Raw genomic sequence first — 25,506 nt, 5'->3', positions numbered from 1 at the left:
TGCACAAAAATGGGAGGTCATAATGCATGAAATTATCTGAGATTTTCCTCCTCTTTCCCAGGTTTTGTTCAATATAAAATTGAAAGCATTTATTCTAGAACAAAGTCAAGTACCTCAAATTGTATGATGGTGTTCTCATTCACATTGAGGTCACGGGTGGTAATGGAATGCTCACCAACTTCATTGGAAACAAACACCATAGCTGAATCTTCTTCCCTGTTACACAGGTAAACAACCAGGAACCCATTTAGGCAGAAGTTCATCATGATTTGTATGCAAGAGTGGTTTCATGTTTAGATTCTTAATTAAATACTTACGGTGCCCCCTTTGAAGAATATGGACAATAAAGACCAATGTTACCACCAGGATAGAAAAACCAATTGTCTTCTCTGGGCCCAAAGTCAAATGTATCCAGGAGCATCATGGGGTTGTTTAAATTATTTCCATCGATAATGAAGTCGTCAACAATCCAGATTTCTTCTTTCTTACCTAAGGCGTTTTTGGATAAAGCAAGTTTTTCCAATGATGAAAATCAAATGAACACTTTTGCCCATTGAAAGAAAGTAAAGGACAAAAGCAACTCAGTAACAATAAGTTAAACATATGCCTTCTACAGGATGATTTTTTTGAGCCCAGGAGTTCAAGACCAGCCTGGGCAACATAGTAAGGGCTCATCTCTACAAAAAATAAAAAAAATTAGCCAGGTGTGGTTGCACATGCCTGTAGTCCTAGCTACTCAGGAGGCTGAGGTGGGAGGACTGCTTGGGTCCAGGAGTTTGAGGTTACAGTGAGCTGTGATCATGCCATGGCACTCCAGCCTGGGCAAGAGAGCAAGACCATGTCTCAAAAAAGAACCACACAAACCACCCCCCCGCCAAATCCATATGCTTTCTAGGGGGAAAAAAAACCCCATAAAGTACATAACAGTATATTGTCAGTGATTAAAAATGGCCAGGTGCAGTGGCTCACGCCTGTAATCCCAGCACTTTGGGAGCCCAAGGTGGGTGGATTGCCTGAGCCTGGGCAATATGTCAAAATCCTGTCTCCACAAAAAAACAAACAAATAAACAAAAAAATGAGCTAGGCGTGGTGGTGCATGCCTGTAGTCCCAGCTACTCAGGAGGCTGTGGGGGAAGACGGTTGAGCCTGGGAGGTGGAGGTTGCAGTGAGCCAAGATCTCACCACTGCACTCCAGCCTGGGCAGCAGAGCAAGACGCTGTCTCAAAAAAAAAAAAAAAAAAAAGCGAAAAAATTAAGCTTTCAACCATATTAAATTGATATAGCGTGGAACTGCCTTGTTAATTTCAGAAAGCTGTGATAATGCTTTGTATATCATGTACGTGAAAGCATGCTGTCCTTCAAATAATAGCAGTGCTATGAACCCTCCCCTGGCAAGAGTGGGTTTTGAGTTGTGTTTTAGTGGTTTATGGGAATCTGTGAGACATGCAATCTGTGAGAATGGGTGGTCAGTTAGTGGACTTAGAACCAAGGTACAGTAACCAGTCTATTCAGGGAGCAATTCATGACTTTTTAGGGTCAACCCATACTTGAGTCAGGCTGAAGGGCTATGGCCATTAAAAGAATGCCCTGATACACAATTGTATTTATTTAATAAAGAAAAAAATATTCTCTGATCAATAATATTCCAGGTTTTCTTAATGTTTTTCAAGTCTTCTATGTTGATCTGGAGATACTGTGGGAATATATAGGAAACGAGGGAAATCACTCTTTTTACTGCTATAGGATTTGATTCAGTGATTTAGACCAGGTGTTTAAGGAATATGTTATAGAGTAGATAAGAAGGGCAAAAGCCAGGCTGCTTTTGTAAAGCACTGTTTGGACTGACCTTGAAACAAGGTGATAAGTCCATGCCAAGCAGAAACGTCAAGATTCCCTAGGTTGCTTCTTCACTGATTTCTACTTTAGTACAATTCTTACAGAACATTTTAAAAAAGGAACTGTAAACAGGAGCCTGTAGAACAAACCTGATGCTTTGAATGAAATCACAGGTCTCTATCTCTAATCCTATCACTGTTCTAATTTTAGTCACATTCTTTCCTCTTCTTGTTTAGAAAGTGGTTGGTGGAATCAATGAAAAAAAAAATTAGGTGAGCATTCCAAACATAGTATGAAGGCAGCAATCCCTCTGTCACCCAGGCTGGAGTGCAGTGGTGCCATCTGGCTCACTCCAACCTCTGCCTCCTGGGTTCAAGCGATTCTCCTGCCACAGACTCCCGAGTAGTTGGGATTACAGGTGTGTGCCACCACGCCCAGCTAATTTTTTTGTATTTTTGTACAGATGGGGTTTCACCATGTTGGCCAGGCTGGTCTCGAACTCCTGACCTCAGGTGATCCACCTGCCTCGGCCTCCCTAAGTGCTGGGATTACAGTTGTGAGCCACCGCACCTGGCACGTTCCTTTTTTGGACTTTTATTCAGTGACAAGATGTATGTATATGTTTCACAATAAATTAAAAATTTTGTTTTATGTTTTATTTTTAACTTATTGTTAACGAAATAGGTTAAATTTTAGAGAAGGGAGAACCTTTGCCTTTTCCATTTTTGTGTTACCTCTGCAAAGAATCTGCTGCTTAATGTGGCATCTCCATATTTATTTAGGAGATTATATGCATGACTTGGTAAAGTCTGGTCCTTTATAATCAGCAGTTAATAGAAATATAGGAAGCAACAAAACATTACCAATTTGTAGAATCATTTTCTGTAACCATTTGAAATGCTATTAAATTATACATTCACTTTAACTTATCACTGAAGCAAGTGTATGTGATAAGAATATTTTATCTATAGCACTATCTGCTTGGTCTAAGTCCCTCTCACTTCATCATGGCATTTTGCAATAGTGTTCTATTTCACTAATGAAACACCACATTCAGAAGAACTATGTATTCCCAAATAAATGCAACAAAAATGTCGTTACAATTGATGAGTGCCTAATGATAATGCTGGATTATTTTTAAAAAGCTTTAGCTCTGTAACAGAATTCAGCTATATTTACATTAACAGGAGAACCTACAGTCAAATAGGAAGAGATTATATATACATATATATATGTTAAATATTTAACTATTTATTGAGACTTGTTGATATGGTTTGGCTCTGTGTCCCCACCCAAATCTCATTTTGAATTGTACTCCCATAATTCCCATGTATTGTGGAAGGGACCAGGTGGGAGATAATTTGAATCATGAGAGCAGTTTCCTCCATAATGTTCTCGTGGTAGTGAGTAAGTCTGATGAGATCTGATGGGTTTATCAGGGGTTTCCGCTTTTGCATCTTCCTTATTTTCTCTTGCTGCCACCATGTAAGACATGCCTTTCACCTCCTACCATGATTCTGAGGCCTCCCCAGCCATGTGGAACTGTAAGTCCAATTAAACCTCTTTTTCTTCCCAATCTGGGTATGTCTTTATCAGCAGCATGAAAACGGACTAATACACTTGTCAAAAGTGAAGCATGTACAATGTGTGTGCTGTGGACAGTTAAGCTGCTCAGTTCACAAACACTACCTCCACACCTTAGAAACAAATGTGTTAACATGCCACTGTCAGTTTTGATCACAGGAGAACACATGCATTTTTACCATTATTATAAGGTTGCCAGAGTCTGAATCTTGTAGCATTGGTTTGGGCAGTATATGGCAAGGGAACATTGATGAAAAGTATATTGGTTGTTTGAGGAAAGTAAAATTCATCCATCAGGTGCCAAGTGATTCCTCCATTGATGGAGAATTGTAATAGAATAGAGTGAGATCTCTCTGGGGTACCTAGGAAGAAGACAACACAGGTACAAAACATATTGTGATAAAAATGGGGAAATGGTATGTTGTTGGCTGAATCTTTAGGCATCAATGCATACGTGAACTTATGTTTTATAGTTTATATGGAGGCTTTATAGTCCAAATACTTCAGAAGCAACTTAAGGGGATGACAGGTTGGGCTTTCTGTATATCTCAAAATACACACCAAACCTTGGATGTGCACACAATAATACCTCTCTTTTTCTCTGAGATATGCACAGACATCTTTCTGTATTTAGGAAACTTTACATCAAAACATTTTGATTCTACAGGCATCACGGTTTTACAAAGGGTCAAACATTTAAATCTCAGGATATAAACAGAAAAACTACTTGAATATGTATTATATCTACCATCAATTTGTTCAAGAAAATCATTTAGTTAATATGAAAAGTCAATGACTAAGAATAGGCTTTTTTTGGATTCATATCTGTAAAAGAAAAACCACATTTTTCACAAGTTAAACATTTTAAAATTTAGATTTCTTTTAGTTAGAAAGTAGTGGTGGAAAGACTCAGGGGCATGATGATAAATGTAACTACCATAGAACTAATAGGATTACAGCTATATGAAATTATTTAAAATCAGTATTCCCCCCCTTATATTAAGATAAACTTACATTAAAGAAAAATACTTGTAAACATTTATGTATACCAATATATGTTAGCTCTTCCATATAAAACTTATGGGCCTTAAATCTGTGATTTCTTTGTGGAAAAGGAATTGTACAGGGGAGAATTCTCTTGAAGGAAAATAATGAATTCGTACTTACCTTTTGCTATAAATCTAAGTGAAAACTGGACATACATCGTATTTGTACAATCCAGATCTCTTGAAATAAGCATCCTTATTCCTTCCTGAAAATAAAAACATATATGTTAAGCAACTTTTTTTTTCACTTGCAAAATTGTGTCCCTTTGATTTTATACACCTAACTTGCATTAGCCAAGTAATAAATACATATCATGATTAAGAAGCAAATTTTGCCTAGTTTAAAAGGAAATATGGGATGATCCTTGTTTCCCCTCTCTAAATGGCTTCATATCCTGTGCCTGAATGACACAGTTTCATTGTTTCAACTCTAAATCATACTTTTCTGTGACTCTTCTAAAAAGCGGTGCAAAAATGATAGCATTCCATATCTACAGGCCTTTTTAAAAAATAGACTCCTTTGATCACAGCATGTTATGAGAGGAGTAACGAGGAAGCAGATGGAATATGTGCCAAGTGCTCCCACTGGAAGATGGGAACTAATAGGTAACTTTCTCAGGGTTCCAAGGAGTCTTAGGAACTTACTACTCCTTTGCTCACTCTGATAGCCCCAGGGGCTCTCATTCAGGCGGACACACCACCACCCCTCAGTGGGTCAAGTTAAATAAGGCATAACTAAGACAAGGCCTGATGCTCAGGCTGTAAGCATTCATGCAGAGAAGTCAATGAACAAGGAAACAGACCACATTAGCTTTCATAATTTTTTCTGCTAATTTAACTACTTCTGGTTGCCTAAGATTGACAACTCGAAAGGTTCTTTTCTTCATGGGTACATAGGATTGCAGTGACAGCCAGTAAAACAGAATTTCACTATGCAAACAGCCTAAGGTCCAAACAGGTCTTTCAGGTTTTCAGCTGCAACTTCTGAATGATGTGACTCTTAACAGATGCATGGCTGTGTGATAATAAGTGGACACTGTCAACTGATTTCTCATCAACTAACAAATGCCAAATGTAATTTTAGCTAAAAGAGAACATTTTTCCTCTTCTTCATCATATATATTATAGATCACATTGCTCAATAGCTGAAAAAAAATGTAAGTAGAGCAAATTCCACAATATCAACCATATGTTGAGTGCCTATACATGCTGGGTGCTAAGATAGACACTTTACTCATTTAAAGCACCTAGCACTACTAAGAGAAAAATGTTATTCTCATGTTGCAGATAAGGAAACTAAAACTCAGGGAGGGAAAGTAACTTCCTCAAGATTACATAGTTTGTAAGTGGTAATGGTAGGATTTGAACCCAGATATGTCATATTCTAAAATGTGTATCCTTTATAAGATACCAGTGTTTTGTTTATTAAACTATCTTTTGGTTTGGGGAGAAAAATATCCAGATAATGCCAAAGGTAGAATTTGAAAATTATTTGACGTTGTAATAAAAACGCAAGTGCATTTAACCTATCTCATAACTTCACAAAGCACAGATTCATACTTCCACAACAGGTTGCCATGTAAAAGCCTCATATTTCTAGTCTTTGTTTTTTCTTTTATGCCTAGTAATTCACTGCTCTGCTCAGTCCATGATCCCTAACCCATGCGTGTTCTTCATTTCTTCTTGTCTTAATGTCTTTACCCTCTTCCTTATACACTTGCATAAAGCCTTGGATTTTGTTTTTTTTAAGAGACAGAGTCTTGCTCTGTTTCCCAGTGGCTATTTATAAATGTTATCATAGCTCACTAGAGACTCGAACTCCAGGCCTCAAATGATCCTCCCACCTCAGCCCCCACTGTAGCTGGGACTAGAGATGTGCACCACTGTGCCGGGCTAAGTGTTGGATTCTTTTAGAGCTCAATGCTATGTGGAAGTTGAGGTTCAGAGGAAAGGTCCCTTCTTCAGATTGTAATGAAAAAGCTTTGAGGTAGATAGTTGACAGATTCAGGTAATAAATATCCCTTGCTAACATCAAAATATAGAAATAGGATTACTCTTTCCCCTTGATTATGGAATGCAAGTATAAAATTGTTCCCATGCGTCAATAGAAGACACTCATAAAGGGACCTATTTTACACTGTATTTTGTAGGAGCAATTTTATTGAAAGTGGGCATGATTTGTAAACTGAAAGTATCTTTCTTTTGTATTTGCAGTATTTGTTTATAGGTTAGCATTTTGTATTGATATTTATACAGTAGAACTGTCAAACTCTGCTGCCACATACATTCTAGTTCACACAGATGTGTTTCTTTTCTCATCCTTTTTCAGGTTCAGTGATCCATTTGTGCTAAATGTGAGAAATTCTTTTGTAACAAACAAGCTATTTTAATAGTAGATAGTATTCCTGAATCTGTAAACATTAAAAAGAGACTATCATATCCTTTTTCGCGAAAGAATGACTTTCTAGGTCACACTGCAATCTACTGAATGGCACATGCTGCGTCCTCTCTACATCTTGCAGAGCTGATAGATAATACGTCTAACACATACAATGCTTGGCTGCTCTTGCATTTGGATGGCTAAAGGGAAAATACAAAACACCATGCATCTTCCTTGTTTAGAGGATCAAAAGACTAGGTTAATTCTACCACTTAAAGATTTATCAGATAAAGATCTGTCAATCACAAAAAGTTATAGGACTTCTGCTTTTTAGTCTTGTCAACTGGTTCAAATGGGTCAGATGTGAGCTAGTGGTAACGAGAACTAACATCTTAGTTAAGACAAAACAAAACAAATCCTGCTGCTCCCAAAACCAGGAGTCTCCACTCTGAAATGTTCTACCTCAATTTCTTCAGTCCCTCAAAACTCTCAGGGACTTGTAAATCTTTCTCAGGCACTATGCATTGCTTTCTTTCTCATCCAAAATTTGAGAAGAATTTGGATTCAAGCAAGGATGATAACTGGCATCTATTAACTATAATTGAAAAGGTTCCAGGGTATCTAATTTTCTAGGTGTTAGATGTTAATCATTAGGGTTGTACAGAAACCCATGCAGGTTTTTGTCAAAGACTTCATTTGCACACCTAGGTTAGCCAATTTCCCCATGCTGAGAGAGATGGGTGTGGCATGTATTCACATATGAAGATGTGCCAGCTTAGCACAGAGTGTCACACAATTGCTTAACATCTCTCTAACCGAACATCTAGGCTGAAATACAAGATGATGTTTGAAAATGCTATTTTACTTGACTTAAATATTTGGTTTTCTTTTCTTTTTTTTTTTTTTTTTTTGAGACGGAGTCTCACTCTGTCACCCAGGCTAGAGTGCAGTGGTGCGACGTTGGCTCACTGTAACCTCCACCTCCCAGGTTCACGCCATTCTCCTGCCTCAGCCTCCCGAGTAGTTGGGACTACAGGTGCCTGTCACCATGCCCGGCAAATTTTTTGTATTTTTAGTGGAGACAGGGTTTCACCATGTTAGCCAGGATGGTCTCCATCTCCTGACCTCGTGATCTGCCTGCCTTGGCCTCCCAAAGTGCTGGGATTACAGGCATGAGCCACCGCACCTGGCCAAATATTTGGTTTTCTTAAAGTCACCAAATGGTTCTATGGGGAGAAAAAAAGAGAAAAGAAAAACTACAGACTGTTCATAAAGTCATTCAGAAAATATTCCAAGTTAAATATTTAGTAACATTAAATCTTAGATTATGGAAATTTACATTCTAAAAACTATATACATATAAATTTATGTATATAATTCCAGTAGGAAGTAAGGAAGGTCTGATCACCAAAGCGGAGGAAAAAGTTTATGCCCAAGTGATCATGAAAAAGTGACTGCACTCAGAAGAGGAAACAGGGTTTGGGCTAAAAGTCAATAACTATGCATTAATATTATGTCATTTGAAGAGATTCAGAAATGCATTTGTGTTGAGCAGTGACTGAAGAAGACAATGTTAGTAGCAATGTTGGGAAGGAGAATCTTATCTGTATCTGACCCCTTTAAAAATTAGACATGTTCCAGATTTGATGGTTTCACCATTCAGATTCCCCCTCTCTGCACCATACACTTCAGGCCAAAGGTCAGGATGCAAGTTCCCATTGAAATCGTCTTTAAGAATCGAGGGCAGAGGAACAACAGGAACACAATAGGGTCCACCAAAGCCCCGGTCACACCTAGGAAAGAGAGGGAGTGGAGAAAACACATTTGTCACGAGTTCAAAGAGCCATATTTATTTTTGCGTTGCAAAGAAAGAAACTGCCAGTTTTATTAACTTACACACAGCGTCCAGCATCACAAATCCCTCGTCCTGAGCACATCCAAGGGCACCCTGAGGCCAGTACAACATTATCAATCGCCCACGAATCAGCCCCCACAGTGTAGTTGGCCTGAATCCATCTGAACCGGGTCCTGGGAGAACTAACCAAAGAAAACACACCATTGGTTTGACGAGCAACCTTGAAAGCACAAGGACATTTATTTTAATTCCCTTTTAAAGTGCCCTCCTCCAGAGTCCAGTTGTCTCTTCCTTGACGCACTTTATCTTCCTACTAAGTAGTAGGAAATGCTGTTTTCTCTTGACTCATCAACAGGAGAGTAGAAAGCATGTTATTTATATATTTCACTTTTTTTTTTCTCATGTAAGATTCTACAAACACATGTGTGAAATGGAAAAGTTATTTTGAAATATCCACTTGTTTTGTTTTTGAAATATATGCAGAATTTTAGTTTTTGCTTTAGACTCTTATTGCTATTCAGTACTGGGAGGGATTGAAGGTGATAAACATGAGGAAAAGTTGGAGTCTTACCAAATTCTGGCAGTGAGGTCTCTATTTTACTGTCCCGGAATGGTTTCTGAGAGTAAATGGAAGCCCTTGATACTTCTGCACTCCACTTTGATTCTCGAGGTCCTGGCTTTCTAAAGCTGAGGTCTAGAATGATGTGATGCATTCTCGTATTTTCTATTTATTTGCAGTCTGTTATTTGGAGTATCTTGGGTCACAAGACTGCTTTATCCAGAAAGAGAAGCAGACTTACCAAACAACAGTAACAGCCCCTGACTTAGGAAAAGTTTGCATAGAAGTGTGTTTGTCTATGATGTGGAATGTGGAACACAGTCTACTAGAAGTAGAATTTCAGCAGCACCATTCTAAGTAGTACTGTTTCCCCTACACAAGCTCTCTGTGGATGTGACACAGCTGTCGGCACGGTGGCTTTAACATGGAAACCTCATCACAGCACCACCGTTTAACACCCGTCAGTGGTTCCCTAACACGTGCACTGTCAAGACCAAACTACTTATGACGACATACATGGTTCCTCCATTGTCTGCCCTCTTTCCTGGCTCCAGACCTCCTACTTCTCACCTCGCAATTATATTCTGGCAACACTGAACCCTTGAATTTTCCCATCCACTCATGCTTTTTCTGGCTTCCTGGATTTTGTTTTGGCTTACGCCAGCACAAGTGCCCTCTGCTCCCCTCTTCTCTTGGATAAGCCCTACTCAGAGTCAGCTGAGACATCAACTCCTTTAGAAAGCTCCCTCCAGTTCTCCCCAAATGAGTTAGGTAGTATGCTCCTGTGTTTCAATAATATCTCTGAGTACTTCCTCTGGTATCATCTCATAGCATAAATAGCTGCTTAGAGGTTTGTTATCCTAAATCCAGTGATGTGCCGCGTAACGACGTTTCTGTCGATGATGGACTGCGTTTATGACAGTGGTCTCATAAGATTATAATGGAGCTGAAAAAAATTCTTATTGTCGATTGACATCTTGATGATTCTGACCTTGTGTATGCCAAGGCTAATAATGTGTGTTTTTGTGTCTTAGTTTTTAAGAAAGAAGTTTTAAAAGTTAAAGTTCTCAAAATATTAAAAGCTTATAGAATATAGAAAGAAAACATTTTTGTACAGATGTACAATGTGCTTGTGTTTTAAGCTAAGTATTATCACAAAAGAGTCTAAAAGTTTAAGAAAAGTTTATAAAATGAAAAAGTTATAGTAAGGTGAATTTATTATTGAAGAAAGAAAAATATTCTTTTTTAAATTTACTGGAGCCTAAGTGCATAGTGTTTATGAAGTCTATAGTAGTGTACAGTAATATTCTAGGCCTTCACATTCACTCACCACTCACTCACTGACTCACCCAGAGCAACTTCTAGTCCTGTAAGCTCTGTTTATGGGAAATACCCTGTACAAGTGTACCAGTTTTTAATCTTTTATACCATATTTTTATTGTACGTTTCCTATGTTTAGAGATACAAACACTTGGAATTATGTTACAATTGCTTACAGTATTTAGTATAGTAAAATGCTGTACAGCTTTGTAGCTGAGGAGCAATAGGCTATATCATACAGCATAGGTGTGTAATGGGCTAAACCATGAAGGTTTATGTAAGTTCACTCTATGCTGTTCACACAACAATGGAATTGCCTAACAATGCATTTCTCAGATGTATCACCATCATTAAGTGATGCATGACTTTAATATATTTGGATCCTGGCATCAGCTTATTCATTTAGTACCAGAGTGCTTAAAACACTGTAGATATTCAATAAGTGTTTGTTGAATTAAAAAAAATGAGTAAATGAGCTACAAGTAAGCACTATTTAAAGCTTTAGCAGTCATAGGAAACTACTTTAGGCTAAATACTAAAATGTTTTGGCTTCCTGAATTTTCCCTTGCCACTTGGTTGTACATGTCTGGATCAGGTTTGCACCAGGAAAACAGAAACCACTATAAATACTTAACACAGAAAGAAATTAATGCAAGGAATTGGATGTATAGAAAGTGGCAGAGCAGAGAAGCCAGTAGAAGCAGCGAGGAAACCAGAGTTTAGCAAAGTCAGGAGGCCACTTACTATGAGTCTAAGACTAGAGGGACACAGGGAGGAAGTGTTGCTGCTGGTGCCCAGGGACCAGGGTCACCTGGAGGGCCACCCAGGGGAGCCAGAGCCACAGAAGTTGGCCAAGACGCAGCTGAGGCAGAAAGAAGGGGGAGGAACACCCTGATTTATCCCTTATTTCTCCCCTCCTTTCTCCTGCCAGTGTCTGACAGCAGATGTAGGAGGCTGGGAAACGCAACCTGCCATTCAGAACAGAGCACAGGAAGGGAGAGGAAAGGATCTTGCGGGGAGCAGTCCCAGGAGGTAATCAGTCACCATAGTACCCGTTAGTTCCTAGAAACATCCTCCAATGATCCAAATGCCTGCGCCACAAAAGTGGGAGCCTGCTGTAAGTCAGTACAACTCTTGAATGTGATCTGAAATGCCGGGGAGGGGAAGACAGATGCAAAATAATATGAGCATTCCAAAGGAACCAACCTTTTGTTAATATTGTGGTACTGAGATGAAAAAAAAAACCAAGGGTACTCTCCAATATGTGGTAATTTCACATACTGCTTAGTGTGAATAAGTATCAGTCTGGTTTATGGGCAGAGACTTATTTTTACAACAGTTTAAAAATGGAATCTGGTGGGCAGCCTTTATGTTAGCAAAGAACAGAAAAGTTCAGCCTCGTAAAACTTTTGGTGCTCTCTAGCCACATTTAAAACTTGCAACCCAAAGCACCCTGCACTTTTTTTCTTCCTGGCACTTCCATGCATAATTATCATGAAAGAATAATAGAATCCCTAGGCCGAATCACAATTATTTTCAAATTAAGTGACAGGCACCCAACGTTCTGACATGTAGCCAAATGACAATTCTCACATGGTGGAGAGTGGAAGGTAGACAGTGATCCGCTTCCAATTCTGGAATCTTTCTGAGGTGTAAATTGAACTTTCCGTGTAGTGCAGACAGCCAATGGTTGGAGGAACACACTCTTCGGTGACAAGATGCCAGTCCTTGCCATTGTTCAGAGAATACTGGAGCTGTACACTGTGGGAGCTGCTGAAGGGCTTGCTACAGCCCATGCTCATTTCAAACTGCAGAAAGGTAGATGCTGACACATGAAAATCCCAGGTCTCAGCATAACGAGGTTTTCCTGAAAAAAAAAAAAAAAAAAAAAGTGTAATGATAGCATACATGTGTGCCATTTTCTTATTTGGTGTTTATGCTTATAATAAACATTTTCAATAGCAAACAAAAATCATGGCGTATCTTTAATGCCCCATATGTGCTTTGACTTTTCTTCTTATGTTTTCTGTTTTTATTTGGTTACCACAGATTTGGAAATATGGAAGGCTGCTAATTTGAAAAGCATTACCACCTTGGAAAGGGCTAACATAGTATCTTTAAAATACTGATATATTACAGTTGTACATATTTTTGTGGTTACATGTGATATTTTGATACATTTTATACAATATGCAATGATCAAGTCTGGGTTATTGGGATATCCATCACTTCAAACATCTATCTTTTTTTAAACACAGAGTCTTAAGTCTACAAGGTATGAAACATAGGAATGTCTTCTCATAGATTTTTTTTGCTCTTCTTTTAAGAAACCTTACTCATATCATTCACGTTCCGTGAAAGACAGTTCCAACAAAAACCATCACTAGGATGACCAAGTTGTCTTAGGACAATAAAACTCCCTTTTTTTCCCTGAGAGCCACCCTCAGCATGGGTAATTAGGCACAGTTTTGCATTAGAAAGTTTCCTCCTGAGTTTTAGTTAATTTAGTCCTCTAGGTAATCAAATATTCTCCTTTTATCTAGTGATAATATATACCTATGTTTTCAGTGAATATCAGAGCAGTGTCCATGGAGAGACAGTCAATATCAACTTGACCTCCTTGGATTCGATACCAGTTGGCTTGCAAATCTATAGAGCCATCAAATTTGTCTTGAAATCCAGTTTGAGAGCTGTCATTCATTCCTATAAGAACATCATCCAAAGCCCACTGGGCTGAATGCTTCCCTGCAATCAGATGAATAAAGGCAGTTAGAGAAGGTTTGTTACATAGCAATATGAATATCTTTATGACGGTGATTTTAAATCAAATTGTCTAGAAATTGACAGCACATTAAGAAACACACAGTGCAAGGTGGGTATGGATACTGCACGACCTAAAAGCTACCAGAAAGCTGGAGTGAGCAGTAAGTTACCATGTTGTGGCTGCCACCATCGAAATGCTGTTGCAGGTGTCTTCGCCTCCTGTGGCAGGTCAATGGAAATGATCTGTGGTTCCAGGAAGGACATGAAGTCCAACTCTCGAAGCAAATGCCAGAGTATCCCATTGTCATTTGAATACTGAACAATAAGCCCTGAGTTAAAAGACATAAATCCAGTTACTTGGACACTTTCCTAGAGGGAAGGAACAGTATTTCTTAAATGGTGAGACTGCAGCAACCTCAAATTGTGTCTCCTAGAATAAGAGGGCATATTCTTGTAACTTCCAAGGAATGAATTAGTGGACCTGAAGGCTCATCAATTTTTTGACAGTTTCTAATGCACTGATTCCCAGGAAATGAAGGAAAAAATACATAAGCTCTTATAAGACTACTCAGCTTTGTATGAGTGATGAGTAAGTTGGTAAGGGGAACATAAAAACCCACTATAGATCATGTATTTGAATTTTAGATTCTGTTCTGAACATTACAAAATCTCATATCATTATTACATATTCAGAAGAAATATCTCAATCTCCCTGGCAAAAAATCTAGTAGCTCTTTGTTGCCGAAGCACAAGGCAATAGGCACTGCCTGGTCTGAAATTCTATTAAGCAGAAAGATCCCTTTACTCGCACTTCACACTTTGTCAGACCTTGGTCAGTGAAGCCTAAGTGAAATCAAATTATTATTATTATTATTTTTTATTTTTTAAAATTAATTTATTTTTTATTATTATTAAGTTCTAGGGTACATGTGCATAACGTGCAGGTTTGTTACATATGTATACTTGTGCCATGTTGGTGTGCTGCACCCATCAACTCGTCAGCACCCATCAACTCGTCATTTACATCAGGTAAAACTCCCAATGCAATCCCTCCCCCCTCCCCCGTCCCCATGATAGGCCCGGTGTGTGATGTTCCCCTTCCCGAGTCCAAGTGATCTCATTGTTCAGTTCCCACCTATGAGTGAGAGCATGTGGTGTTTGGTTTTCTGTTCTTGTGATAGTTTGCTAAGAATGATGGAAACCAAATTATTAAGTGGCAAAGCAGAAAGGCTCACGCCTCTCCAACGTTAGTCTGACTTTTGTTTCTCTGTGTCACCTTTTCCCCTTTTCTCGTCCCAGTCATCCATGCCCCTCCACTGTCACTAGGGTGATATGATCCAGGAAACTGCACATTAACGTGTAAGGGACCTCATGTCCCTTCTAAAAGAGGGTGCAGAGAAAGCGTAATGTTGAATGAAAGGAAAAGGTTGCTAAGGATGAAATTGTGGGAATTAATTATGTACGTGTGTGTGTGTATAACTAGGTATAAATCAGTGCCTGTGTTAAGAATAAGACTGTGCCAGCCTTTATATCCCCTCTTTGGTAGGAAGGGATAGAGTGGTAGAGGGTATTGATCTAATTGCCTATTCCATAATTTTCCTAAGACTGGCACTGCATATTCATAATTACGACTAGGGATACTGAACCACTTTTTGAATATTCATAGAAATTATGCTCAGTAAAGTTGTTATTTTCATTATTATTATTACTTTTTGAGACAGGGTCTCACTCTGTCACCCAGGCTGGAGTGCAGTGGCATGATTACAGCTCGCTGCAACCTCTGCCTCCCTGGGCTCAAGTGATCCTCCCACCTTAGCCTCCCAAGTAGCTGGGACTACAGGTGTGTGCCACCCCGCTTGGCTAGGTTTTGTACTTTTTGTAGAGATGGGGTTTTGCCATGTTGCTCAGGCTGGTCTCAAAATCCTGGGATCATGCGATCTGCCTGTCTCAGCCTCCCGAAGTGCTGAGATTAAAGGCATGAGTCATTGCACTCGGCAAATTCTAACTCTTTTGGAAAATTTTATATATCTATATTTTGCTATATAGAACCTTTCTATTTCTCTATTCTTGACTAACAAGAATTTCTCAACCCTTTATCATGTTGGATAATTATTTTAGTGTCAAAAATATTATAATAAAGTATAGTGCTAAAAGAATGCTGTTTATGGCTAATTAATTGCACGTGGAATTACTGCCACTACATCTGACAAAGGATGATGCCAGGAACAAAAATGACAAATATGCTAAAATTAGAAATCTCAAGATAATAAAACCTACTGTATTTAAAATAAAAGAACTCATTAGACTGAATGAGAGGATGAAAATATGTTGAAATAACAGAACTCTCTGGGGAGAAAGCATGCTGTATACAGGTGTGGGGATGAGGGTTACAGGTTCTGTTGACGAAGGTGAGACCCACATGTTGGGAAAGGGACAGTCACACTAAAGTTCATGAAGAAAATGGAAGCAAGGCTGTCTTTATTCTAGTCAAGTTGAGGAATGTGTGGCATAAGCTCCAGTCTCCAAACTCTGATGTTGCTCAAGATATGTCCTATGGGCTTTTTAGTGTGATGTTGGATGTCTGAGGGTGCAGACACATCAAAATTCAGGTTTTTTTGTGGTTACTAATTTGTATTAATATGGTTTAAGTTTAATAAGATGAGAGAGAGGCTGAGATTGAGATTACTTAGTTATTTTGGGGTGACCTAATCAGAAGGTAGATAATACTAGAAATGAAGCATCATGAGATAAACTGTCACTGGCTGGTCCTTTATAGTGCCTTTGACTCAAAGTATGGTCTGAGACCAGCACCTGCATCACCTTGGAACAGGTTTTATAACCTGTGATGGTTTAAAAAATATGTCCATACATTCTTTGACACTCCTCCCTTCAAAAAGTGGAGCTTAATTCTCCTCCCTTTGAGTGTGGATAGTCTTAGTAACTTGCTTCTAATGCATAGAATATGGTGGAAGTAATGGTGTGTAACTTTGGAAACAGTCATAAAAGGCATTGCCGTTTATTCCTTGCTCCCTCTCAGATCTCTTGCTCTGGGGAAAGCCAGCCTACATTTAGTAAGGACATTCGAGCAGCCTATGGACAGGTCTACAGGGTGAGAAACTGAAACCTCTTGCCAACAGCAGAGAAGAACTAAAGACTTTTGCCAACAGCCATGTAAGCGAGCCATCTTGGAAGTAGATCACCTACCCCTGGCTAAGTCTTCCAGTGACTGCACCCCTCCTGCCTTTTGTCTTGACTGCAACCTCACCAGAGACCCTGGGCAGAACCATTTAGCTAAGCTGTTCCCAAATTCCTGACGCACAGAAACTGTAAGATAACAAATATTTGATGTCTTAAGCTACTTAGTTTTGGGATAATTTGTTATGTAGCATACCACTCCAATCCTACTAAATCTAAATTTGCATTTTAACAAGCCTCCCAAATGACTCAGGTGCACATTAAATTATAAGAAACATGGCTCAGGAGGTGCATACTTCATTTGGTTTCTGCCTTTCTCCTCATTAGCTTTTTAAGGAGTGCCACATACACCTTCAGGCAGTAACAAGGTCTAAAGAGATGAGGGCCCCAATTCCAAAGGACAAAGAAGGAGAGCCTCCCAGATAAGAATGAGAGGGTCGAGGAATGCAAGAAAGGGAAACAGCAATATACATATCTCATATCACTTGCGAACCTCATTAGCCATGTCATCTAACACACTGTATATCTGAATAAACCAGGCCCTTTAACTCATCTACCGAGTGTTCAAGGCATGTGAACAGCAGCTCCAACTGCATTCTGCCCAGTCTTACTGAAAATAGCATAATTTTGATTTTAATTCCAAATATGTAAATTGATGCTTCAACTTGAGTAAGTAAAGAATCTCTACTTTCATCACTGGAAGAGATTTGTTCAAGGATTTAAGCAGATTTACATTTTAACAACCAGTTTTCAATAAAAGGCTAAGAAATGCCCGTGGGATGTGAATTATGTGGCCGGCACTGAGTTTATGAAAGTGGCTCAAGACTAGCTGAGAAAAAGTTGCTTGTTACTAAAAGGATACTGAGGGCAATGTGCATCGCAGGGCAGAAAACAGCACTTGTAAACAGAAGGTCAATACAGAGCAAAGACTCCTGTCTATATTATACGATAAGCAGATGCTTTCTATTCTAACTTGCTTAGGATTTATTTTTTTAGGTCATACATAAATAAGGGTATGGATTTGTAATTTTCAGAAGGGTTATACACAAAAATTTCCCTTATATTTCAACGTATCAAATGTCACTTCCTTGGTGAACCCCCACTCAGACTATTTTTGAGTCTAAATCAGCACCTCCCACTGCATAAGTTTACTTTCCACCTCACCAGGCTATTTGTTTCTGTCTAACCCTTACAATCTAACATTTTCTGACTTATTTCCTTTCTTGATTGCTTACTACCTGAGTCTTCTCACTAGATTGTAAGCTCCCCTGAGGACAGGGATTTACCCTTAGGTGGTCATTAGTGCCCCACTGGTTCTTCACCCTCTAGTGCATGGTAGGTTTATGCTTCTTTTCCCCTTCACCACACTTTCTCTTTCCCTCTGCCACATGGCTGGCAACATCCAGAATCTATGCGGCAGCCACCTCATTATTCTGGGTGCTGGAATGAGGACCTCGGGTGACCCATGAAGAAAATGTAGCACAGGGAAGAAACCATTTTATTTTAGCCCACTGATATTTAGAGGTTTATTTATTATTGCAGCATAACCTATCTCGTCATGAGGGACATATCTGTCTTTTGGTGATACTGTATCAACAAAAGCACCTAGAACAATGTCTGGCTTAGAACAGATTCTTAATAAATATTTATTGAAGAGATTACAGAATGCAAAAACGGTCTATAAAACCTTCTATACTGCTTCAGTAAATAGATGACTTGGATAATTACTAGACTAAAAGTACTGAGATATTCAGTAAAAGTTATTAAAGCTTTCAGTTAGTGATAAGACAGCCAAGGAAATGGAGCGCTGATGAACACAGCTGTTGGTAGCTCTACTGACTAATAGGTACCATTTAAGCCAATGTGTTTTACACAGTCATACTGAGATATTAACAAACTTAGAAGGTGCAAACTCTTCACATGTTGCTGAGACCACGGTTTGGAGGAGGACACATCTGAGAAACCTGTGAATTTTGTGCAAGGAGTCAGTTCACATTTAAGGTCCCCTAAGGAATTATATCATATCTGTAGAGCTCCTACAGGCCACCTATGCTTCAAGCCTTTTGCATTTCTTTCAGAACGGAATTATTTGAGGCCGAAGATGGTATGAGTGCCTAGGGAGGGTGGAGTTCGGCACAAGGAGAGAAGCAGTATAGTATGATGGTTATGGCATAAATTCTGGAGCCAGCGTGAGTGCTTTGAATCCCTGCTCATCCACTTATTTAGTGCACGATCATAGGCAGGTTACTTGACCTTTCTGTGCCTCAGTTTCTACATCTGCAAAATAGAACTAATTATATTACTTATGGCAAAAGAGTAGGCAGGAGATAAAATGAATTAACACCAGTAAAACACATGGAATAGTGTCTTGCATATAATAAGTCTCAGTAAAAGATAACATTTATTATTGCCAAGAACTGCTCCTCCTACACAAGGATTCTGGTCTGTCCAGAATATAAGTTTATGGGTGGAACTAGACTTTGATCTGCATTCAGTAATGCCCCGTGCAAACAAGTCTCTAGCGTCCATGCTAAATGTAAGAGTCTCCGATATTGTTTTAGGATTTTTTTTGTGTGTGTGCCTCCCTATGGATAGTATAGAGCAATAGGGTTCCCTAAAACAAATGCCACTTTGATTCTGCCTACACCCAGAGCAGACATGATATATTTCAGGCCTAAGGATCTGTATAAGAAATCTTAGGGATCATGGCTCTGTGTAGCTGCCGATTCTACAAAGCAGAAGAGAAGAGAAGGAATGATTCAGGGTAAGGAATCAGTTTGCAAAATCCTGGCCAAACTTTGGGAGGAAAAAGGACTAATCTGCCAATAGTAACTGTAATTTCCAAGGAAATATAGCAGCTTACCTTCATTTCTAGTTCTTGGTTTGATGCAGGTAATACCTGAAGTTTTGCTTCCAATTTGTATATAAAATTGAACGAGTCTGGGGAATAAAAACTTCAGTTTACTTACAAATAAGAGTTCAGAAGAGTTTTAACCATTTGCATTTTGATACTTTAGAAAAAAAACCTCCTGTAATTATTAAGTACTACTTTCAAACTCAAAGGGCATATGACAAGCAGAAAACACATAAATTATAGTAAGCTAATTCAGTAACCATTTAGAAAAAGTTAATTAATATGACCATTCATTTTATTCTGTAATAATGATCTAAACAAAAAGAAACCATTGAATATCACTTCATTGTGACAGTCTGCTATAATGTAATGGAATTACTAAAATGGAAATTGAAATTCCTTCAATCTAGTTAACACTATCATTGGAAACTCAAGATTAAGATTTTTTTTTTATTATACTTTACGTTCTGTGATACATGTGCAGAACGTGCAGGTTTGTTACATAGGTATATACATGCCATGGTGGTTTGCTGCGCCCATCAACCCATCATCTACATTAGGCATTTGTCACTCAGGCTGGCATGCAGTGACACAATCTCAACTCACTTCAACCTCTGCCTTTTGGGCCCAAGTGATCCTCCTGCCTCAGCCTCCTGAGTAGCTGGAACTACAGGCATGCACCACCACACCTGGCTAATTTTTGTATTTTCAGTAGAGACAGGGTTTTGCCATGTTGGCCAGGAGCTGGGCTTGAACTCCTGACCTCAAGTGATCCACCTGCCTCAGTCTCCCCAGGTGCTGGGATTACAGGTATAAGCTACCACATCCAGCCAAGATGAGGAAAAATCTAACTTAAGAAGTTGAATACCATTATTTGTTTAGAGTCAGATTACCTGTCAGTTGCTGATTTAGACTCACTTGGCTAAATTTTTCACAGCAGGCCTTCAGTCAGTATGACGTAAATTATGCCTCAGTCCATAGTGACCGACAGAGAGTACCTGCTTGACAGGCACACCTCTGAGAGAACAATGCAGATGGAAAGGGACGGAAATTGAAGGCAGAAAAATGACACAGGACCCCAGTTTTGTGAGGAGAGCTAAAAATTTTAAACATTTTTTTTCTATTTCCTTTGTTCCACTTCTCAAATAATTTAATTGCTCTTTTAAAAAGCAGTTTTATTTTAGGTATACTATTATTTCCTTTGATCTTAAAAACCAAACAGTTCTTTATTTTACCAGTAGGTGTCAGTGTAGGCATTTAATATTTCTGGGCACCATTTTCAATAAGTGAATACAAATCAACTTAGATAAACGAGGATGCATCATTTTCGGACATAGAATGTAAGGTTGGAAAAATCTTTGTTTCACACAGCACACACTAAGAATAATATCAAATGGTTTTCATAATAATATCAAACTTTAGAAAATCAAGCTGGCACACCGTAGACACACAGGCCTTGGTGATGACCACACATGGATTCATGAATTGCGGCATGGTTTTTGTAGAAACCACCTATTTTATTGCAAAGCTAAAGTTATCTTCATTTTTACGTATCATAATCTATATACAGAAACATTATTGTATAAATTCTCAATAACAGAACAGAATGTTTTAGGTTAGACCACATCGTGTGGTAAATAATATGTTTGTGAAAAAGCGTACTAGTTAATACTTCTTACCTGATGTTCCTGGTGTCCAGAGGGACCGTCCTGGCTTCCCTTTTCCCAGGGCCATTGAAGTAGAGAGATTTGCCATCGTTAAGTGTTCCACAGCCAGTTCCAACCTGGGCGCCTGTTATCTTGTACCACAGAGGGCTGAGCTTCCCCTCAAACCTATCGAACATCTCATTATGATTGGGGACATTTGACACACAAGTTCCTTGTGCCGCTTCAGAAAAAAAATAGAGAGGAGAGATGCTTTGTTGGAATCGTCAAACATGAGAAGGTCTATTCAACACATGGGCAAATGAAGAATGTCCATATGGATTAACATTGGGGAGAGAGACCACATGAAACTTTGTATCTCACAACTGCCGGTCTGAAAGACAGCCATCACTACCATCATCAAAAACACTATTCTGCCTCTGTAAGTTTTCATTTTTTGATAGAGACAGACATTGGGAAGACATTGGGAACCATACATTTCATAGTTCCTGCTGCTGAGGATTTGTGTAACCTGAGAAACAGATTTCATTCACAGTAAAATTTGCTCATTTGTTGTCCTATTCTAGGATCAGTAGGGGCAGTCAGTCTCAAATTAAAACAAAAATCCTTGAAACTGTGAGGGACAGCTCTCCCCGTAGAAGGCCTGCAACAACATATGTTTGTCTTTGGTCACGCGCCAGATGAAGGCTGGAATACTGAAAAGCTGGGAAGAAGCCTTTTGAAGTTGTCTCCAGGAAAAATAAAAAAAAAAAGATTTTGAAGCTTATAATATTTTCTCCAATTTTACTCTTTAATCTCAGCTCTTTTCATTTTTGCTTGTAGCAACATCCAAAGGTCACTGTGGTCAGAGATACTTTTCTCATAAAGTACTCTTTTGGCAGACCTGGGTTTATCATAAGATGCATTTTTATTTTAAATGTGTAAAATTACATTTCCTATAGATAGCGACATAGAGGGCTCACAGAGGCCGTGCAGCCATGCAGCATGTGGTTAAGAGCTTCAGTTTGGGGTCTGGAGAATGACTGCCAGGGTTTGATACTCAGCTCCAGCAACTCCCAGCTGAATGATCTTGGGAGAGTTACTGTGCCTCAGTTTCCTTAAATATAAATAGGGCTTCCAGTAACTATGACAGAGTTATTGTTAGAATTAAAGGGGATGAAATAAAAAGAACCTCAATGTCTGGCATGAAGTAGGATCTCAAGCAATATGAATTATTACTGCTATGAATAATAAATCCTCTTAAGGAAACAAAATTTGCATTAGCATGTTTCCTTTCTGGGGCAGCTCAAAACTACAAAATATCCTAGCATCTCACGTGCCTGGGTTGCGAATTCCTACAATTCCCAGACTTGAAGAATAAATTCAGAATTTCTTTCTTTGGGAGAATAACATGAAACACAGCAACTAGAGATGACTATTTTACAATAAAACCCTCAGACACATGTATTTAGCCTTACCAGTATACCCCAGGTCACAGAAACACACTCCTGAAATGCAGTCCCCATGGCCACTGCAGTAACTGGGACAAGGCTCAGATATGTACACTCCATCTAAACCAAATGGAGGCACGTTTTTCTGTGAGCTGCTCTCCTGGATCCATCGGAATCTGGTCTTGCTGTTGGGAAAAACAACACACCTGTTTCTTGTACCAACATCTCATATCAAAGCATTGGAATATAGAAAAATTCAGGAAAATTCAACAGAGACTTAATATTTATTTCAAAGTCATGTCTGCTTGACTGCACTTAACCTTCAAAAGGTGTCTTTCTCTCAGACCTTTTTTTTTGAGATAGCATCTTGCTGTGTCACCCAGGCCGGAGTGCAGTAGGGTGATCTCCGCTCACTGCAACCTCCGCCTTTCAGGTTCAAGAGATTCTCTTTGGGAGGCCGAGGTGGGCAGATCACAAGGTCAGGAGATTGAGACCATCCTGGCAAACTCTGTCTCTACTAAAAATACAAAACGTAGCCGGATGTGGTGGCGGGTGCTTGTAGTCCCAGCTACTTGGAAGGCTGAGGCAGGAGAATTGCTTGAACTGGGGAGGCGGAGGATGCAGTGAGCTGGGATCGTGCCACTGCACTCCAGCCTGGGTGACAGAGTGAGACTCTGTCTCAAAAAAAAAAAAAAAAAAAAAAGATTCTCATGCTTCAGCTTCCAGAGTAGCTGAGATTATAGGCATACGCCACCATGCCCAGCCAATTTTTGTATTTTTAGTAGAGATGAGGTTTCACCATGTTGGCCAGGCTGGTCTCAAACTCCTGGCTTTATGTGATCCGCCCACCTCAGCCTCCCAAAGTACTGGAATTACAGGTGTGAGCCACCATGCCCAGATTGATTTCTTTTTCAGCATAAATGTTTGAATATTTTCTCACCTTCTGCTCTTTTAGTAATAAAATCCAGAAAGATATTCCATTATTTTACTTAATTAATACTTCACCCTGCTGTCACGCTCAGTTTATGGATATCTGCAGAAGAGGCTGTTTGGGAATGTTTGAAACAATCTTTCTTTCTTAGGACAGATAAGAGAACTCTGGCTATTTGCTGTTGACATGCTTCAGGTGGGGAAGAGTTAAGTTCGTACTGACAGCTCTATTCACCTGTGCCTTCCCTCCCTTCCTCTTCATCTCTCATCTTTAAATCACAAACACCAGTTTTAACTGCCAATGAACAAAAGAAGGACCTGGTCCCAGTACTTCAAAACCCTGGAACACTAGAGGGCTGGGCTACTGCCCAGTTCTTCATCTCCTAGAACAATAGTTTTGAGGTTGCCAAACTAAAATTTGTCCCAATTGCTTTCCAATTTTTAAAATACATCTTTTCTTTTCCAACATATGGAAACACACACACACACACCCACCCCCACACCCCTGTGATTTCATACCAGGGAACTATCTCTTCCTTCTCAGTTCCGCTATAATCAAAGGATGAAAATGTATTAGTATATCTACATTCCAATTTATTTTGCTGCCAATATTTATAGACTTTTGAGTTAATCCAGCTTCTTAGTACACAAGCATAAATCATCTTAAAGATTAATGAAGATTGTTAAAACCATAGATAAAGACGGCTCCCTCTCCCCTCTATTATTGTGAGGATAACATGGCAAGATCAGAATGGATTTCTTTTTGGCTCTTCAAGTGGCTTTGGAAATTTGGCAGCACTGAATCATAACCTTGGCTTTTTTCCTCCCTTCATTATTTTAAGTTACCTACTCATGGCAACTTTATAAACTGTAACTAGTAATGTTGTTTATTAGGTTTAAAATTTTTTGAGATAATTGCCTATTAACGTAAGCCCCAAGCCCCAGTTTCAGTGTAAGAGGAAGGTAAACATACAAATATATTTCCTTTGGAGCTAATTTGAAATATATTGGTCTTATTCTTTTTAAGGTAAAAAGAATTGAATTAAATAAGTTTAGAAAAACAAAGCAAAAGCAAAAAAAATAAAAAGGTACAGTTGTCTTAGTGTCATGGACCTTGGGAAAATTCTTTCCCTTGGAGCTGAAACATTATTCAGCCTCTGAAGGTATCTGTCCTCTTGAAGGAAGTAAAGGGAAATAATGAACACCAGCATTTGTCAACTACTCTTAAGGAAAGTGTTAAGGCCTCTATGCCTCTTCCAAAAGACAGACTGCATGTTTGTGATAAATGAGGAAAATATGCCAATTCCCTAATACAAGTCCTCTTGGATTAGAAGTCATGCTTGCTTCTTCTTTTTTATGTTGCTATGATAGAACCCAGAGAAACATGGATCCACAGCATCTGTGGTAAGGGAAGTGATGAAAGAGAAAGGAAAACTTCTTTCCCCCACCCCAGGCTCTTTCACTTGGGCAAGATGAGGGCATCTCTCCATCAGTTGCCCCATTTCATGGAAGAAACCAGCTCGGATTTGGGCCCAGAAGCATTCAGAGGGTTGAAGAATCCTAAGTTTACATAGAATTTTAGAAAAAGTTTTGGCAATTGGATACTGAATGAAGGACAAGTGAAATCCTTTGACCTGTCTCTGATTCTTGGGCTCTTACAGATTTTATTATAAGAGAATCAAGTTCCGATTTGGCCAGAGTGAGGAGGTATCCTTGTTTGCAGTTATAGATCCTAAGGCTCCTATAGACCCAAGAAGCAGAATGCACTGTTACATGTTTGAGAGGGTAAAAGACCCCAGGAGCTCAGTACTAAGGAATACTTATTTAGATTTAAAAAAGAAAAACACCAAAAGACTAATCATTTGGTTAACAGGGCGAGTCCGGTATGTGGTGAATCATAGCTGTGGGTCCTAGATAGAAGACTGTACTTCAGAGTGAAAGGGGAAGAGATGGTTCCTTTTTCCCTTCTTTCAATCCTTGCTAGTTTGTTTTTTGTTGAAAGGTGCAACTCAAAGCAATAAAGATTTCACTGGCCATGACCTCAGCACGCTTTGCTTCATTTCCATTTCTCCAAGTTATGCCTGGTTCCC

The 25,506-nt window shown here is 39.1% G+C and overlaps 1 protein-coding gene across 3 annotated transcripts in view; it reads right to left on the bottom strand.

The window, feature by feature from the left end:
• RELN (reelin) overlaps window positions 1-25,506 on the bottom strand; it is a 508,320-nt gene that overhangs the window by 80,962 nt on the left and 401,852 nt on the right. For all 3 annotated transcript variants that reach the window (XM_003896435.5, XM_017957037.3, XM_003896436.5), the window contains exons 29-40: window positions 22,514-22,671; window positions 21,072-21,279; window positions 19,402-19,478; window positions 13,514-13,672; window positions 13,137-13,325; window positions 12,174-12,447; window positions 8,743-8,883; window positions 8,462-8,639; window positions 4,588-4,672; window positions 3,600-3,782; window positions 318-489; window positions 114-216 (exon numbers count right to left, since the gene is read on the bottom strand). In XM_003896435.5, coding sequence (XP_003896484.1) covers window positions 114-216; window positions 318-489; window positions 3,600-3,782; window positions 4,588-4,672; window positions 8,462-8,639; window positions 8,743-8,883; window positions 12,174-12,447; window positions 13,137-13,325; window positions 13,514-13,672; window positions 19,402-19,478; window positions 21,072-21,279; window positions 22,514-22,671 — 1,927 coding nt within the window. The remainder of the gene's footprint in view (window positions 1-113; window positions 217-317; window positions 490-3,599; window positions 3,783-4,587; window positions 4,673-8,461; window positions 8,640-8,742; window positions 8,884-12,173; window positions 12,448-13,136; window positions 13,326-13,513; window positions 13,673-19,401; window positions 19,479-21,071; window positions 21,280-22,513; window positions 22,672-25,506) is intronic.

The sequence above is a fragment of the Papio anubis genome, chromosome 4 (assembly GCF_008728515.1).
Source record: "Papio anubis isolate 15944 chromosome 4, Panubis1.0, whole genome shotgun sequence".
Lineage (NCBI taxonomy): Eukaryota > Metazoa > Chordata > Mammalia > Primates > Cercopithecidae > Papio > Papio anubis.
The sequence above is the reverse complement of the archived record's forward strand: the minus strand, read 5'-3'. Positions and strand labels throughout refer to the sequence as shown.